Source organism: Microcaecilia unicolor, chromosome 8 (genome assembly GCF_901765095.1).
Source record: "Microcaecilia unicolor chromosome 8, aMicUni1.1, whole genome shotgun sequence".
Lineage (NCBI taxonomy): Eukaryota > Metazoa > Chordata > Amphibia > Gymnophiona > Siphonopidae > Microcaecilia > Microcaecilia unicolor.
In genome coordinates, this window is record NC_044038.1 from 87,943,160 (window position 1) to 87,961,786 (window position 18,627).

General features: G+C 46.2%; 1 protein-coding gene across 8 annotated transcripts in view; it reads left to right on the forward strand.

Annotated features, from left to right (window-relative positions):
• Positions 1–18,627, forward strand: part of LOC115476569 (sialoadhesin-like) — a 176,066-nt gene that overhangs the window by 58,282 nt on the left and 99,157 nt on the right. For all 8 annotated transcript variants that reach the window (XM_030213002.1, XM_030213003.1, XM_030213004.1 and 5 more), the window contains one exon: positions 4,454–4,714. In XM_030213002.1, coding sequence (XP_030068862.1) covers positions 4,454–4,714 — 261 coding nt within the window. The remainder of the gene's footprint in view (positions 1–4,453; positions 4,715–18,627) is intronic.

An 18,627-nucleotide genomic window follows, 5' to 3' on the forward strand; every position in this document is an offset into this window, starting at 1 on the left:
GGAAAATGTGAGATACAAATGCAATAAATAAATAAATATAGATGAGGGTCTGTTCATGTTCTGCATGTGCGAATGAGGTGAAGAATTCTGCTAGCATGTAGTGTCTGTGTAGGAATGTGTAACAGTGCAGCTTGTTCCAGTTTCCTAATAGTAGGTATATTGGTGCTTGAGAACCCAATCTAATATATATTGCATTGTCTTTTCATAGGTGGGTTAGGGCTGTTATGGGGTGGTAAGTTTTGTGTTCTAGGGCAGCATTTCCCAAGTTGGTCCTGGAGTACCCCTTTGCCAGTCAGGTTTTCAGGATATCCATATTAAATATGCATGAAATTGATTTGCATATACTGCCTCCATTACATGCAAATCTTTTTCATGCAGATTCATTGTGGATAGCCTGAAAACCTGAATGGCAAAAGTGTCTAGCCCTATTTGAAAGTGGGCTCAGCCACTCTGGGGCAAGGGCCGCCTTTGGTGGTCCTTGTCAACCAAAATAAAAATCCTGAAGACTAGTGATCTCCACATCCTGTAGAGTCACCACACAAACAAAAGCCCATCTGATTTAAACAAGGTGTCTAGCAGTGGAAGGAATGTGTGTGCTATTCCTGAGGTGATGGTCAGGATTTGAATATTTTTACTTTGTAGTTAAGAAGACAGTTTGCCTGCTCTGGCCAGTACAGGGACCTCTTCTACGTCCTGCCTCCTGATGTAACTTACTGTTTCCTTGTAGGCAGGACGCAACAGAGACAGCCTGTATTAATCAGTGCCCGCCACAGTCCTTGAGCAACAACACAGACACTGCTGTCTAGCTGACACCAACCGGCGCCTATTTTATAAAAGTCTGCTCCCCCTGAGATCAAAACCTGGCTACGCCTCTGCTTCCTTCCCCACTATCCTGCAGACTTTATTTTACTGGAAACTTCTTTTAAATACTAAATGAATGAACTTCTCCAGACCCTCGCTGGTCTGTTATCTCCAAACTGTTTTCACTCTGTTAGGCCATAGATACAGGGAGCTCCTCTCAGAGCAGCACCCCCCCCCCCCCCCCATACACACACATATACATACACAAACACATACACACCTTAAACCTCTCTTCCACCGCTCCCCCCCCCAAAAAAAAAAAAAAAAAATCTCTAGCTCCTGGTCTCTAACCACCAACTTTATTTACTTTTACTTATTTATTTATTTATGCATTCTTGTATCCCACTGTCATCCAAAAATAAGTTTCAGTTCAAAGTGGCTTACAATTTACATTTCATTACATTGCAATTTACATTTTGGTGAAGTTACTATAGGGTTGTCCAATGTGGAGAGGGCATTTAAAGTTCATGTTGCTATTCAAGGAGTTTTTGGAGAGTTAAATTGAAATGAAGGCGGCTTTTGTATTTAGTTGTGGAGGTCTGGTGATTTTTCATATGGATTTAGAAGTCAATTTGGAGTGGAAAGTGGTGGTCACTTTCAGGCTCATTTTCAAAAGAGATGGAAGTCCAAAAAGTGACATAAATCGGCACTTGGAAGTCCACCTCACAGAAACGTCGAAATCGGTATAATTGAAACCGCATTTTGGACGTTTTTCTCAAGGGGGCGTATCAGAGGTGTGTTCAAGGCGGGACTTGGGCGTTCCTAAGACTTGGACGTCTTTGAGCCATAATGGAACAAAGCAAAAACATCCAGCACTAAAACATGGACGTTTTGAGCCAGACCTGTTTTTATAACAAGGCACAAAAAGGTGCCCCAAATGACCAGATGACCACTGGAGGGAATCAGGGATGACCTCCCCTTACTCCCCCAGTGGTCACTAACCCCCTCTCACCCCCCAATAGTGTGGTGAAGAACATTACTTGCCAGCCTCTATGCCAGCCTCAGATGTCATATTCAGGTCCATGACAGCAGCATGCAGGTCCCTGGAGTAGTTTAGTGGACTTCAGATAGGTGGACCCAGGCCCATCCCCCCCTACCTGTTACAATTGTGCAGGAAACTGTGAGCCCTCCAAAACCCATCAGAAACCCAAGGTACCCACATATAGGTAAGGGCTATGGTAGTGGTGTACAGTTGGGGGTAGTGGGTTTAGGGGAGGGGAATTTGGGGGGGCTCAGCACACAAGGTAAGGGAGCTGTGTACCTGAGAGCATTTTATGAAGTTCAATGCAGTGCCCCCTAGGGTGCCCGATTGCTGTCCTGACATGTCAGGGGGACCAGTCTACTAAAAATGCTGGCTCCTCCCATGTCCAAATGGCATGACTTTGGATGTTTTAGAGTTGAACGTCTTTGTTTTGAAAATGGCCGAAAATCAAACATGTCCAAATCCAAGGACATCCATGGTATTTTCGAACACAAAAGTTGGACGTCCATCTTTTTCGAAAATGACCTTCTCCCCACCTCAGAATCTGGACGTCTTTGTAAAACATCCAAATTCCGATTTAAACGTTTCTTTCGAAAATGCCCCTCCACATGTTTAGTTGTAGAATTTTTTCAAGAAGTAGGTTTTCATTTCTTTTCTGAATTGGAGGAGGAGATTTATGATGTTTCCTATGGTTTTTTGTATCGAGTTCCACCATTTGGAACCCAGGTAGCTGAAGCCTGCTGTGTAGATGGTTTTTGTAGATAGTGGTTTTTGCAGTTAGGAAGACATAAGAGTGGGTAGTTTCTATTTTCTGGATTTGCATTCCTTGTGGATAGTTCAATTAAGTCAAGCATATATTCGGGTGCCATTCCAAATAGTATCTTGAAGATTAGTGTGCACGCCTTGAAACGTAGTCTTGCCTTGATGGGTAGCCAATGGTAGTGTTTCAAGCAGTGGGGTTGCCCTTTTGTATTTCAATTTCTTGAAAATCAGTCTTGCTGCTCTATTTTGCACTTTGCAGTGATTTCAGTGTATTTTCCTTGCACCCTATGTATGCTGCGTTGCAGTAGTCTAGTTGTGATAATATTGTTGATTGGACCAGTGTTTGGAATGATTGTCTGAGGAAATAGTCTCTTATCCTTCTTAGTTTCCACAGTGTTTTGAAGCACTTTGATTTTACTGCTGATATTTGATTGTCAGGACCTTAGCCACCGATTATTAAAGTCTCAGCTGTCACCAATGCACTAGTCCACTCATCCAATATTTGTAATACAATGCACACCCATGAGTAGCAAGGGAACCCTCAGATGATTTTGCCACTTCTCATGCAGTCAAGCATACTGCTCTGAAATGGTATAGCGTTTCTTTCATCGGGTATCCCTGCAGTGAGTTCGGAAGACTTTTTTTCTTTTTTTCTATATTATTGCTTCCCGACACCACTGTGCTACAATTTTTCAATCTTTTTAAACCAAATGTGCAAAGTAATGGACTAAATACTTTAAACTTTCAATCTTTTAAAACAAATGTGCAAGGTGAAAAGCTGAGTACTTATCCAGTCTCGTGGGAATTCTTCCACTTTATTCCTCTTTATTCCACACTGCCTTCTCCTGAAACCGCCCGACTCTGCAGGTTTCAATTGCTTGCTTCAGGGACGAGGGTTAAGGCATGAAAAACAAAAGAACTCCTTCCTCTAGCTCAAATTAAAACGAGTCTGGTTTTAATTTGAGCTAGAGGAAGGAGTTCTTTTGTTTTTCATGCCTTAACCCTCGTCCCTGAAGCAAGCAATTGAAACCTGCAGAGTCGGGCGGTTTCAGGGGAAGGCAGTGTGGAATAAAGAGGAATAAAGTGGAAGAATTCCCACGAGACTGGATAAGTACTCAGCTTTTCACCTTGCACATTTGTTTTAAAAGATTGAAAAATTGTAGCACAGTGGTGTCGGGAAGTAGTGGGTACTGGTTAGAGCAACGGGCTGAGAATCAAAGCAGCCTGGTTCAAATCTCACTGCTGCTTCTTCTGATCTTGGGCAACTCACCTAACCCTCCATTGCTTCAAGTACACACATAGGGGGCAATTCTAGAACTGGGTGTCACAATTTGAACACTAATTCTATAATGGCATCTGTGCCCCCAGATGCTTTTATTGAATGCTAGCATGTCTGCACTGGCGCTCCAAAATGTAGCTATAAACAGTTACAGCTAAGCCTCCCCAGACCCAAGCATTATCTTCCCCTCCCTGATGCCACTTGCTTACCTGCCAGACCACTGCCTTCCTGAGTATGCGGCGGCAACAGGAAATAGAAACTGTGATCTTCCCCTGCCACCCACCTGCTCATACACTCGCTCTCCCTCCCAATTCAGTGGCTGCAAACAATCAGAATAAAAGGCACAGGACCATAGCCCTGTGCATGTTGCAGTTGGCTTGCTGGCCCCGCCCCTCTGAAACAGGAAATTACATTATAGGGGGCTATGTTCAAAATTGCTCCACTGTCTCTTTACTGCTGACACAGGTGTTACCTCCCCAAGGATTTAAACTTGGACCATCACGCCATATCCCACTTTAGCCTGCCCAATCATCTGAGTCACCTGAATCTGTCTCCTATTTGTTTTACAGAGAATCCATGTTGGGCATCAATAAACTCTCCTAATATATTTGAAGAAGAAAAGATGGTGACAGTGATCTGTTCTGTACGGAAATCCTCTAATGTTCCATATTGGTCTTACAACAGTACTGACATTTCAGAGCAAACTTATAGCCCGCCTTACTACATAAACATTATCCTGAGACTAATCCCTTCCAGACATGATCACGGCAGAGTGCTGTTTTGTCGGCGACCTGGATGCCTGGACAAAGAGCTCAAGCTGAACATATGGTGTGAGTCCTTGGGCCTTTTACTCTTTAATTATAGAACAAACAGTGAGAGGAAGGTTTTTCATGAACTGGTCCAGAGCAGGGGGTCCATCCCAGCATAGCACCCTGGAAGGGGAGTTGCTAATATCTTATGATTCCTAATCAGAATCTACTTTGACCAATATATTTAAAAGCCTTTCTTAAAGCATTTTGAAGATTGTATAACATTTTTTTGTAGTGGAGTTTTTCTGCACTAAAATCCTGCATTCCAGTAAAAACTTGATCTAAAACAGCTCCTTCTCTTGTCGGTTCCGGGACCAGTTGCACCAAGAAGCAGTCATTTATTTCATCAAGGAATTTTACCTCCCTAGTATTTCCTGACATGACATTTATCCTCAGTAAAAAAATATATGGGTTTCAATCAAATCAACATGGTGTGGGTAAATCGATAATTTCCAACAATTCCACCAGCTTAAATGATATATAACTCAGCTACAAAACTTTTTTTTATATTTTTAATTTGCAGTGCTCAGTAGTGCTGTAGTGTCCTTTAAACCAACTGTCTCTGGTTCAGAACTGCAGCCGTCTCACATCATAGAACAAGCCCTCCCTACCTTCCAGTTCTCACAGGGTTAAACAATAAACACTCCCTGCCAAGAGAACAAAAGATGTAATACTATAAACACTTATCTTAGCTGTTTGTGGGCCAGTGCTTGGTCTGCAGTGCCTCCAGAGTAGAGAGTTGCACGGGGACAGAAATCCAACCCATCCCCGCCTGTCCCTGCTGGAATCTTACCCGTCCCCACCCATCCCCACTGGAATCTTACCCATCCCCACCCATCCCCGCAAGAATTTAACCCATCCCCACCCATCCCCGTAAGAATTTAACCCATCCCCGTAAGAATTTAATAGTACATAAAAGAAAGTTCCAGTCAGCTCCCTCAGTCTCTTTCTGGATTTGAGCCACAGCACTGTAGGCAAGGAAGGAATGGAAGTTGGAACTTGGAACACTCTGGTGCGCACATGTAAGATTTGTCTCTGATTCACTGGCAGTGTGTGCTGAGAGGCCGCCACATGCACGCGCCAGTAGGTCAGGTGACATCTGATTCTCGTGCCTGTGTCAGAGCTGAGGTCTGTGTACCAGCCTTGGAGCAAAGAGGATTAATAGTAACATAGTAAGTGACAGCAAATAGACCTGAACGGTCCATCCACTCTGCCCAATAGTCACACTCATGATCAATTCATCATTAAATCAACGAGTGTGATATTATATACTTGATTATGGTCTTTCTTTCGTGTTTCTGGAACAAAGACCACAGGAGTCTATCTGGCCCCATCCTTATGTTCCAACTGCTGGAGTTGCCATCGAAGCCCACTCCAGCCTATTCATGTTCTCATTTGTGGGACACAGACCATAAAAGTCTGTCCAGCACTGTCCTCATGTTCCAGCCACTGAAGTTGCTGTCTAAGCCCTTTCCAGCCCATCCTACACCAGATTGCCATGTATGAGACTCAGACCATACAAGTCTGCCAGGTATCAGCTCTAGTTCATCACAGCCAGAGTCGCCATCTAAGTGTCAGTTGACATAGCCACACACATGCAGCCATTTAAGGTTAGCTTTTATATAACTTCCATTTTCTAATTAGAGATCCTCTGTGTTCATCCCACGCCTTTTTGAATTCCGTCATCATTTGTGACTCTACTACCTCCTTAATGGAAGACTTTTCACATTTATGCTGTTAAAGCAAGGAAGAAGAGGAGGAGAAGGAGGAGACAGCACTCAAATAAATTGGTATTCGGTATATGAGAGGCTGGTGCAGGTGCAGCTTACACTTCCACGGGAAGCCCACAGAACTGGTTCCATCCCGAACTGCCTCTGTCCCCGCGGGAACCCCGCAGAACTGCTTCCATCCCCGCGGGATCCCCGCAGGAACTGCCCCCGTCCCCGCGGGAATCCCGCGGGATTCCCGCGGGGACGGAAGCCGTGCAGCTCTCTACTCCAGAGCACCCCTGATTGGTGTTTGATGTGATTAAAACAACCGTCTCTCTGTCTCTATCCCCAACCTGGAGCCACGTTTCACATTTTCAAGCTTTTTCAAGGGGATGTATGTACAATCTGTTGAATAAAACTACAGACATACTAATGAATACTTTTAAATTCTTAACTTACTTAAAGTTGCAAGTATTTCTTTAAAATTTAAACTATAAATTACAAATTACAATTCTTGGCTTACTGGGAGAGATTACTCTGCACGCTCCTCCCTGCTGCTACTACCCAGGAACCCACCCTGTGTTTATATTCCCTCAACACCTGGTCCGCCCTACAAGGTCACCTTCTACTGCTACTAACTTAAAGGGCCAACCACTCAATCTCTTTGTTAAGCCCATATGGGTGTACTGTGTTCCAGGTATATATGAACCTCTGTTCCTTCTGTGTCAGTATGGAAGTAATATCCCCTCCCCATCTAAGCTGTACTTGTGTCAAAACTACATATAGTAAATCTGCTTCTGTGTGTTTGTAAGTGCTCTAATGATTCACCAACGGAGCTTCTACTTTATGAATCCGAATATTACTCAAGTGCTCACCTATACGGAGTTTAATTTTTCTGCGAGTATGACAAGGGCAACAAATCGCATACACAACTTGAGACGTGTTACAATCAGTTTTAAATCGCAGATGAAATAATTTACTCGTAGCTGGATTTATAACACTGTTCACTGTCATGGCATAACTGCAATATCTACAATTATGGCAATGGCTATGTCCCGGCTCCTCTGATACATTTCCAAAACCTCTAAATATAGATAACACTTCACCCATATTTTTACTTCTTTTGTAGGCAATCTGAGGTCTGTTTCTCAACTGTGGATGTAACTGTAAAATTGACCAATGTTTCTGTATACTTTTAGATATAGCTACATCTATGGGGGGAAAAGGGTAAAACACACTGTAATTTACTATGAGATTTATGGGCTACCCACCGTGGATTAATCAGCCAATCTCTATTAACATTGGCTGCTCTCTTGCGAGCATGCTTAATTACTTTGTTGGGATAGCCTCTTTGTTTAAATTTATTCACCATCCGGTTGGCATAAAAATTAAACGATTGTTTGTCTGTACAAAGGCGCTTGACTCTGAGGAACTGGCCCACTGGAATCCCATCCTTTAATGGTATTGGATGATGACTAGAATAGTGAAGGATGGTGTTTCTATCCGTGGGTTTTTTTAATATTGTGGTAATAAACTTATCTTGATGAAGTTCAATATGAATGTCCAAAAAATCAGCTGCATAATGACTAATGGTAGAAGTGAATTTAATATTAGGATCACTGCTGTTAAGCTCTTCAACAAACACATTCAATTCCTGTTGATTCCCAGATCATACTAATAAAATGTCGTCAATATTGCGACGCCATAATATAACCTTATGGTAAAAATTGGATGTATACACACAACATTTTTCAAACTGAGCCATGTATAAACAAGCCACGGTAGGAGCCACCGTGGCCCCCATGGCTACTCCTTTCATCTGCAAACAAAAAGTATCTTCCATAGAAAAATAATTGCAACAAAGCACCTGTTCTGCAATAATGTTCAAAAATTGCTTCTTCTCATAAGAAATTTGTAAGTCCTGAATATACAAGTCCAAAATCTGAAGAGCTGCAGCCTGGGGAATGTTGGAATAAAGGGATTGAATGTCCAGTGTTACATCATATTTGAGTCCAGCCAGAGATTATATGATGGTAACACTGGACATTCAATCCCTTTATTCCAACATTCCCCAGGCTGCAGCTCTTCAGATTTTGGACTTGTATATTCAGGACTTACAAATGTGTAGAGCAAAAGTTTGCAGGTGCTGTTGTTCGTCTTGTGGCTTTCTTCAGTGTTCCAGAATCATATCGGAGGTGGTTCAAGTACTTTTATGTACAAGTTCAAAATCTAGGTAGTTCACTTCTGCTGCTAGAGAATGTGGGTGGCCAGTCATTGCAAGTCCATAGACTCATGTAGGCACATTTTCGCATCATGGTGCAAATGTTTAGCTTCATGCATATGCATGCAGCAAACTAAAAGGTGGTACAGTTGATACAGAACATGTGATAAGCTTCCTGAATTTCGCCAGCATTTACATCCTTGTAACTATATGAAAGTATTGTGGTGATTAGTTGAATGTGCAAATTTAAAGCAGCCTACATGTTAAAAAGATTAGGGTAACAGCAGCTGAGTGGTTTGTTACACAAATGGTGTTAACTTAGTTCCCAGTGCTTAGGTGTCTGTCAGTGGAAAAACGAAACAGTCACAAATTTGACATTGGAATCATAGGCTGACCATACTGACCCAATTTCTTTTCTGTTACTGGTACCTTTGCAATTCTATGGTTTAGCACAACATGTGAATGTGACAATTGTTTCAATGCTCTCTTCTTTTTTCTTTGTTGGGTTGGGGAGGTTTGTTTCAGCATTTCTGTGCTGTTGAAATTTTTGTTTCTTTACTACTTTATAATTTTCATAGAGAACTTTGTTTTGAAATTTGTACCCTCCCCCCCCCCCCCCCCCCCTAGGGATCAGTTCAGTGACCTATATGTGTATTAGTTATTATGTATTCTCCAAGGACAAGCAGGCTGCTTGTTCTCACTGATGGGTGACGTCCACGGCAGCCCCTCCAATCGGAATCTTCACTAGCAAAGGCCTTTGCTAGTCCTCGCGCGCCGATGCGCACCGCGCATGCGCGGCCGTCTTCCCGCCCGAAACCGGCTTGTGCCGGCCAGTCTTCTTTTCTCCGCGCTCGGTACGGTTGTGTTTTACCGTGCGTGCCCCGAAAAGTCGACCTCGCGCGTCGTTTTCGACTCGTTTCTGTGAGAAACTCCTAAAATTGTTTGGATTAACCTCTTTTGGGTTTTTCCTTCGAGTTTTTTCGCCCCGTTAAGTTTTCTTTCGTCGTCGGGGTAGGCCTTACTTAGGCCCCGGTCGAAATTTCCTATTTTGCTGGTGCCAAATTTCGCCATTTCGTCTTTCGATTTCGCCGGCGTGATTTTTCCGCCCATGACATCGAAGCCTTCCAGCGGCTTCAAGAAGTGCACCCAGTGCGCCCGGGTAATCTCGCTCACTGACAGGCACGCGTCGTGTCTTCAGTGTCTGGGGGCTGGGCACCGCCCTCAGGCCTGTAGTCTGTGTTCCCTTTTGCAAAGGCGGACTCAGGTAGCGAGGTTAGCCCAGTGGAACATTTTGTTCTCGGGCTCTTCGTCGGCATCGGCACCGGGGGTATCGAGTGCATCGACGTCTTCAGCGTCCAGACCTTCATCCTCGGCGGCCAGTGCATCGAGTGCATCGAGGCATCGGCCCTCTGCATCGGCGCTGAGACATCGGACAGCTGCATCGACGTTGGTGGTACCGGGACCTCGTCTGCTGATGTCGTCGGACAGTGGTGCTTCGTCTGGAGTGCAGGTGAGGGCTGTCCATTCCGCTGCTGGTGGCGGTGAGCCTTCGGGTGGGTCTCCCCCTACCCTGAGGGCTCCTGCGGTACAGCCCCCCCGAGACCGACCTCCTTCGGTCTCGGCCCCGAGGAAGCGACGGCTGGATTCTACGTCCTCCTCGTCGGTGCCTGGAAGCTCCGGTGACATGCTTCGTCCCAAGAAGTCGAAGAAGCATCGTCACCGGTCCCCTTCCCATGTCGGTACCGAGAGCTCTGGGTCGCCGAAGGAGTCAGCACCCAGCAGGCATCGGCGCCGAGAGGACCGCTCACCCTCTGTTCAGGAGGTGTCGATGCGCTCCACTCTGGACAGCCCGGAACAGCCTCCACGCCCGGAACAGGTTCTGACGTCGACGCCTGCATCGACCTCCATGCCTTTCTCTGCAGCCGCTCTGAACGAGAGCCTCCGGGCCGTTCTCCCAGAGATTCTGGGAGAGCTGTTGCGCCCTACCCCTCCGGTACCGGCGGTGCTTGCGCCACCGGTACCGTCGAGTGTGGCGCCAGCTGGCCCATCGCCCGAGGTGAGGTCTCCGGCGTCGGCTGCCGTCGCCTCCCAGGAAGGCTCCCCGACTACGTCGGCGGAGGGAGCTTCGCCGATGCGGGCGAGGGAGTCTACCTCTCGGCGCCCTCATCGTGGACGTGGCTCCACGGAGTCGAGTCGGGCACGGTTGCAGACACAGGTCCGTGAACTTGTGTCTGACACCGAGGGTGAGACCTCGTGGGAAGAGGAAGAAGACCCCAGATATTTCTCTGACGAGGAGTCTGAGGGTCTTCCTTCCGATCCCACTCCCTCTCCTGAAAGACAGCTTTCCCCTCCTGAGAGTCTGTCTTTTGCTTCCTTTGTCCGGGAGATGTCTACGGCTATCCCCTTCCCGGTGGTTGTGGAGGACGAGCCCAGGGCTGAAATGTTTGAGCTCCTGGACTATCCTTCTCCACCTAAGGAAGCGTCCACTGTTCCCTTGCACCATGTCCTAAAAAAGACATTGCTTGCGAACTGGACCAAGCCTTTAACTAATCCCCACATCCCCAAGAAGATCGAGTCCCAGTACCGGATCCATGGGGACCCAGATCTGATGCGCACTCAGTTGCCTCATGATTCTGGAGTTGTGGATCTGGCCCTAAAGAAGGCTAAGAGTTCTAGGGAGCATGCTTCGGCGCCCCTGGGCAAGGACTCTAGAACCTTAGACTCCTTTGGGAGGAAGGCCTACCATTCTTCTATGCTCGTGGCCAAAATTCAGTCTTACCAGCTCTACACGAGCATACACATGCGGAACAATGTGCGGCAGTTGGCGGGCTTGGTTGATGCGCTCCCCCCTGAGCAAGCCAAGCCATTTCAGGAGGTGGACAGGCAGCTGAAGGCGTGCAGAAAATTCCTGGCCAGAGGGGTGTATGACACCTTTGATGTTGCGTCCAGGGCCGCTGCTCAAGGTGTGGTGATGTGCAGGCTCTCATGGCTGCGTGCCTCCGACCTGGAGAATAGAATCCAGCAGCGGATTGCGGACTCGCCTTGCCGTGCGGATAACATTTTTGGAGAGAAAGTCGAACAGGTGGTAGAGCAGCTCCACCAGCGGGACACCACATTCGACAAGTTCTCCCGCCGGCAGCCTTCAGCCTCTACCTCTACAGGTAGAAGATTTTTGGGGGGAAGGAAGACTGTTCCCTACTCTTCTGGCAAGCGTAGGTACAATCCTCCTTCTCGACAGCCTGCGGCCCAGGCTAAGCCCCAGCGCGCTCGCTCTCATCAGCAGCGTGCGCCTCAGCAAGGCCCCTTGGCTCCCCAGCAAAAGCAAGGGACGAGCTTTTGACTGGCTCCAGCAGAGCATAGCCGACATCCAAGTGTCAGTGCCGGGCGACCTGCCAGTCGGAGGGAGGTTGAAAGCTTTTCACCAAAGGTGGCCTCTCATAACCTCCGATCAGTGGGTTCTCCAAATAGTCCGGCAAGGATACACCCTCAATTTGGCCTCAAAACCTCCAAATTGTCCACCGGGAGCTCAGTCTTACAGCTTCCAGCACAAGCAGGTACTTGCAGAGGAACTCTCCGCCCTTCTCAGCGCCAATGCGGTCGAGCCCGTGCCATCCGGGCAAGAAGGGCTGGGATTCTATTCCAGGTACTTCCTTGTGGAAAAGAAAACAGGGGGGATGCGTCCCATCCTAGACCTAAGGGCCCTGAACAAATATCTGGTCAAAGAAAAGTTCAGGATGCTTTCCCTGGGCACCCTCCTTCCCATGATTCAGGAAAACGATTGGCTATGCTCTCTGGACTTGAAGGATGCCTACACACACATCCCGATACTGCCAGCTCACAGACAGTATCTGCGATTTCAGCTGGGCACACGTCACTTCCAGTACTGTGTGCTACCCTTTGGGCTCGCCTCTGCGCCCAGGGTGTTCACAAAGTGCTTGGCTGTAGTAGCAGCGGCACTTCGCAGGCTGGGGGTGCACGTGTTCCCATATCTCGACGATTGGCTGGTGAAGAACACGTCCGAGGCAGGAGCCCTGCAGTCCATGCAGATGACTGTTCGCCTCCTGGAGCTACTGGGGTTTGTGATAAATTATCCAAAGTCCCATCTTCTCCCAGTGCAGAGACTCGAATTCATAGGAGCTCTGCTGGATTCTCGGACGGCTCGCGCCTATCTCCCAGAGACGAGAGCCAACAACTTGTTGTCCCTCGTCTCGCGGGTGCGAGCGTCCCAGCAGATCACAGCTCGGCAGATGTTGAGATTGCTAGGCCACATGGCCTCCACAGTCCATGTGACTCCCATGGCCCGCCTTCACATGAGATCTGCTCAATGGACCCTAGCTTCCCAGTGGTTCCAGGCTGCTGGGGATCTAGAAGACGTAATCCACCTGTCCACGAGTTTTCTCGAATCCCTGTATTGGTGGACGATTTGGTCCAATTTGACTCTGGGACGTCCTTTCCAAATTCCTCAGCCACAAAAAGTGCTGACCACGGATGCGTCTCTCCTGGGGTGGGGAGCTCATGTCGATGGGCTTCACACCCAAGGAAGCTGGTCCCTCCAGGAACGCGATCTGCAGATCAATCTTCTGGAGTTGCGAGCGATCTGGAACGCTCTGAAGGCTTTCAGAGATCGGCTGTCCCACCAAATTATCCAAATTCAGACAGACAACCAGGTTGCCATGTACTACGTCAACAAGCAGGGGGGCACCGGATCTCGCCCCCTGTGTCAGGAAGCCATCAGCATGTGGCTCTGGGCTCGCCGTCACGGCATGGTGCTCCAAGCCACATATCTGGCAGGCGTAAACAACAGTCTGGCCGACAGGTTGAGCAGGATTATGCAACCTCACGAGTGGTCGCTCAATTCCCGTGTAGTGCGACAGATCTTCCAGGTGTGGGGCACCCCCTTGGTAGACCTCTTCGCATCTCGAGCCAACCACAAAGTCCCTCAGTTCTGTTCCAGGCTTCAGGCCCACGGCAGACTGGCATCGGATGCCTTCCTCCTGGATTGGGGGGAGGGTCTGCTGTATGCTTATCCTCCCATACCTCTGGTGGGGAAGACTTTGTTGAAACTCAAGCAAGACCGAGGCACCATGATTCTGATTGCTCCTTTTTGGCCGCGTCAGATCTGGTTCCCTCTTCTTCTGGAGTTGTCCTCCGAAGAACCGTGGAGATTGGAGTGTTTTCCGACCCTAATCACGCAGGACGAAGGGGCGCTTCTGCATCCCAACCTCCGGTCCCTGGCTCTCACGGCCTGGATGTTGAGAGCGTAGACTTTGCCTCTTTGGGTCTGTCAGAGGGTGTCTCCCGTATCCTGCTTGCTTCCAGGAAAGATTCCACCAAGAGGAGTTACTTCTTTCTGTGGAGGAGGTTTGCCATCTGGTGTGACAGCAAGGCCCTAGATCCTCGCTCTTGTCCTACACAGACCCTGCTTGAATACCTTCTGCACTTGTCTGAGTCTGGTCTCAAGACCAACTCTGTAAGGGTTCACCTTAGTGCGATTAGTGCATACCATTACCGTGTGGAAGGTAAGCCGATCTCAGGACAGCCTTTAGTTGTTCGCTTCATGAGAGGTTTGCTTTTGTCAAAGCCCCCTGTCAAGCCTCCTACAGTGTCATGGGATCTCAATGTCGTTCTCACCCAGCTGATGAAACCTCCTTTTGAGCCACTGAATTCCTGCCATCTGAAGTACTTGACCTGGAAGGTCATTTTCTTGGTGGCAGTTACTTCAGCTCGTAGAGTCAGTGAGCTTCAGGCCCTGGTAGCCCAGGCCCCTTACACCAAATTTCATCATAACAGAATAGTCCTCCGCACTCACCCTAAGTTCTTGCCAAAGGTCGTGTCGGAGTTCCATCTGAACCAGTCAATTGTCTTGCCAACATTCTTTCCCCGTCCTCATTCCTGCCCTGCTGAACGTCAGCTGCACACATTGGACTGCAAGAGAGCATTGGCCTTCTACCTGGAGCGGACACAGCCCAACAGACAGTCCGCCCAATTGTTTGTTTGTTTTGATCCCAATAGGAGGGGAGTGGCTGTGGGGAAACGCACCATATCCAATTGGCTAGCAGATTGCATTTCCTTCACTTACGCCCAGGCGGGGCTGGCTCTTGAGGGTCATGTCACGGCTCATAATGTTAGAGCCATGGCTGCGTCGGTAGCCCACTTGAAGTCAGCCTCTATTGAAGAAATTTGCAAAGCTGCGACGTGGTCATCTGTCCACACATTCACATCTCATTACTGCCTGCAGCAGGATACCCGACGCGACAGTCGGTTCGGGCAGTCAGTTCTTCAGAACCTGTTTGGGCTTTAGGATCCAATTCCACCCCCCGAGGGCCCTGTTTGTTCTGTTCCAGGCTGCACTCTCAGTTAGTTGGTACATTTTTTAGGTCAATCTCAGTTATGTCCTCGCCGTTGCGAGGCCCAATTGACCATGGTTGTTGTTTTGAGTGAGCCTGGGGGCTAGGGATACCCCATCAGTGAGAACAAGCAGCCTGCTTGTCCTCGGAGAAAGCGAATGCTACATACCTGTAGAAGGTATTCTCCGAGGACAGCAGGCTGATTGTTCTCACAAACCCGCCCGCCTCCCCTTTGGAGTTGTGTCTTCCCTTCTCTTTGTTTTGCTACATATGAGACTGGCCGGCACAAGCTGGTTTCGGGCGGGAAGACGGCCGCGCATGCGCGGTGCGCATCGGCGCGCGAGGACTAGCAAAGGCCTTTGCTAGTGAAGATTCCGATTGGAGGGGCTGCCGTGGACGTCACCCATCAGTGAGAACAATCAGCCTGCTGTCCTCGGAGAATACCTTCTACAGGTATGTAGCATTCGCTTTATGCTTTGTTATGGAAATTCTTTAGTTGATGCAAAAGACTGTGCTCAAAATAACATCAGTTATTAATGCTGAAGTAAGTGCTGTCTTATAGGAGCTGTCTATCTTTGAATCGGCTCTTTGGTATACTTCATTATATCTGGTCCAGTCTAATAGACTGAAACAACTGATGCTAGCATCACCATTTCAAAAGACAAATTGAAATCAGAAGATTTTTATCTATTCCCAGTACTTGAAGTAAAAATATAGAACTCTCTACCTATTCCTATCAGAACAGAAAACAACTACCCCAACTTCAGGAAGAGGCTAAAAACCTTTCTCTTCCCAAAGACTGCTTCATAATAATCTATAGTGACTTCTGCTTCCTAGTATCATCCATTATCCTTTCCTTTAATGTTTTTAGTCTCATGCATTTGGTCTATCTGCTTTTGTCTCGCCTAGAATGTAAACTGCACTGAAAGGGGATATTATTGGTATTCTCCTTTGTTATGAGAATTTAAACTACTAATTGTAGTGGACTTGAACTGAATAATTTCTGGGGAGGGGAGGTTTCATGATAGCATTCTGCTTATTATTTCAATCAGTTTTTTTGTACAAGTTTAGCTTCATTTGTCTTTATTTGAAATTTCATAAATAAAAAAAAATTCTAAAAATGGAATAATCTTATGAATGGGGCGGAGCTAGGGTGGGGCAGGGCTAGGATGGGGCCCTACCAAATTGGTCTGTACAGGGCCCCGCACTTGCTAAGACCGGCCCTGGTTGCAGGGGTGATCCGGGAAATTACAGACCGGTAAGCCTAACTTCACTGCTGGGCAAAATAGTGGAAACTATTATAAAGAATAAAATTATGAAACACATAGACAAACATGGTTTAATGGGACAGAGTCAGCATGAGTTCAGCCAAGGGAAGTCTTGCCTCACCAATTTGCTTCATTTCTTTGAAGTTGTAAATAAACCATGTGGATAAAGGTGAGCCAGTTCATGCAGTGTATCTAGATTTTCAGAAAGCGTTTGATAAAGTTCTTTATGAGAGCCTCCTGAGAAAATTAAAAAGTCATGGGATAAGAAAGTGCCCTTCTATGGATTAGGAATTGATTATTCGACAGAAAACAAAGGGTAGGGTTAAAAGGCCATTTTTCTCAATGAGGGAAGGTGAATAGTGGAGTGGTGCAGGGATCTGTACTAGGACCGATGCTGTTTAATATATTTATAAATGATCTGGAAATTGGACCAACAAGTGAGGTGATTAAATTTGCAGATGATACAAAACTATTCAAAGATGTAAAACCACATGCAGATTGTGAAAAATTGCAGGAAGATCTGAGGAAACTGGAAGGCTAGATATCCAAATGGCAGATTAAATGTAATATGGACAAATGCAAAGTGATGCACATTGGAAAGAATATTCTGAAATATAGTTACCTGATGCTAGGGTCCACCTTAGGAATCAGCACTCGACAAGATCTAGTGTTATTGTAGACAATATGCTGAAATCTTCTGCCCACTGTGCGGCGGCAACCAAAAATTCAACAGGATGCTAAGAATTATTAGGAAAGGGATGCAAAATAAGACCAAAAATATTATAATGCCTCTTTATTGCCCCATGGTGCGATTTCAGCTTGAATATTACATTCAATTCTGGTCGCCATAGCTAAAAAAAGATATCGTGGAATTAGAAAAGGTTCAAAGAGCGACCAAAATGTTAAAGGGGATGGATCTCCTCCCATGTGAGGAACGGCTAATGAGGTTAGAGCTCTTCAGCTTGGAAAAGAGATGGCTGAGGGGGAATATGATTGAGGTCCATAAAATCCTGAGTGATGTATAACGGGTAAAAGTGAATCAATTTTCCACTCTTTGAAAAAGGACAAAGACTAGGGAATACTCAAGGAAATTACATGGAAATACTTTTAAACAAATAGGAGGAAATATTTTTTTACACAGTTAAGCTCTGGAACTCGCTACCAGAAGATGAGGTAACAGTGATTAGCATATCTGGGTTTTAAAAAGGTTTGGACAAGTTCCTGGAAGAAAAATCTATAATCCACTATTGAACTATATATGAAGGAAGCCAATGGGGTTTGGTAGCATGTAATGTTGCTGCTATTTGGGTTTCTTCCAGGTACTTGTGACCTGGATTGGCTACTACTGGAAGCAGGATTCTAGACTAGATGGATCATTGGTCTGACCCACCACGGCTATTCTTATGTTTTTTTGTTGTCATTATGAGTATGATAATCATTCAAGTTATTGTTGGAATCAAGAAAAGGGGAAGAGGGAGTTTCAGAAATTCACAGTATTATGTTTGTAACCTCTATGTGGTTGCATGATATTCTGTAGACACTGGTTCTTGTTATAGCATTGTTAAATTGCTATTTTGGCTATGAATCAATAAAAAATAATTGAGCATAATCTGGAAATGGGTAAGATGAGTGAGGTGATTTGCAGATGACACAAAACTATTCACAGTTGTTAAACACATGCAGACTGTGAAAAATTGCAGGAAGACCTTAGGAAACTGAAAGACTGAGCATCCAAATGACAGATGAAATGTAATGTGGACAAGTACAAAGTGATGCATTTTGGGAAGAATAATCCAAATCATAGTTACTCGATGATAGGGTTGCACATTAGAATCACCAAATAAGAAAAAGGTCTAGGTGTCATCATGGACAATACATGGAAATCTTCTGCTCAGTATGTGGCAGTGGCCGAAAAAACAAACAAAATACTAGGAATTATTAGGAAAGTGATAAATAATAAGATAAAAAATATTATAATGTTCTGTATCGCTGCATAGTGTGACCACACCTTGAGTATTATGTGCAATTCTAGAAGCCATATCTCAAAATGATAAAGGGGATGGAACTCCTCTTATATGAGGAAAGGCTTAAGAGGTTAGGGCTTTTCAGCTTGGAGAAGAGGAGGCTGAAAGGGGACCTGATAGAGATCTACATAATGCTGAATGGAAAGAATGAGTAAGTGTAAGTTAATTGTTTACTCTTTCAAAAAGTACAAAGACTAGGAGACATGCAGGTTTATTTTCGAAAGAGAAGGGTGCCCATCTTTCGCCACAAATCGCAAGATGGACGTCCTCACAGGGTCGCCCAAATCAGCATAATCGAAAGCCGATTGTGGGTGTCCTCAACAGCTTTCCGTCGCAGGGACGACTAAAGTTCACTGGGGCGTGTC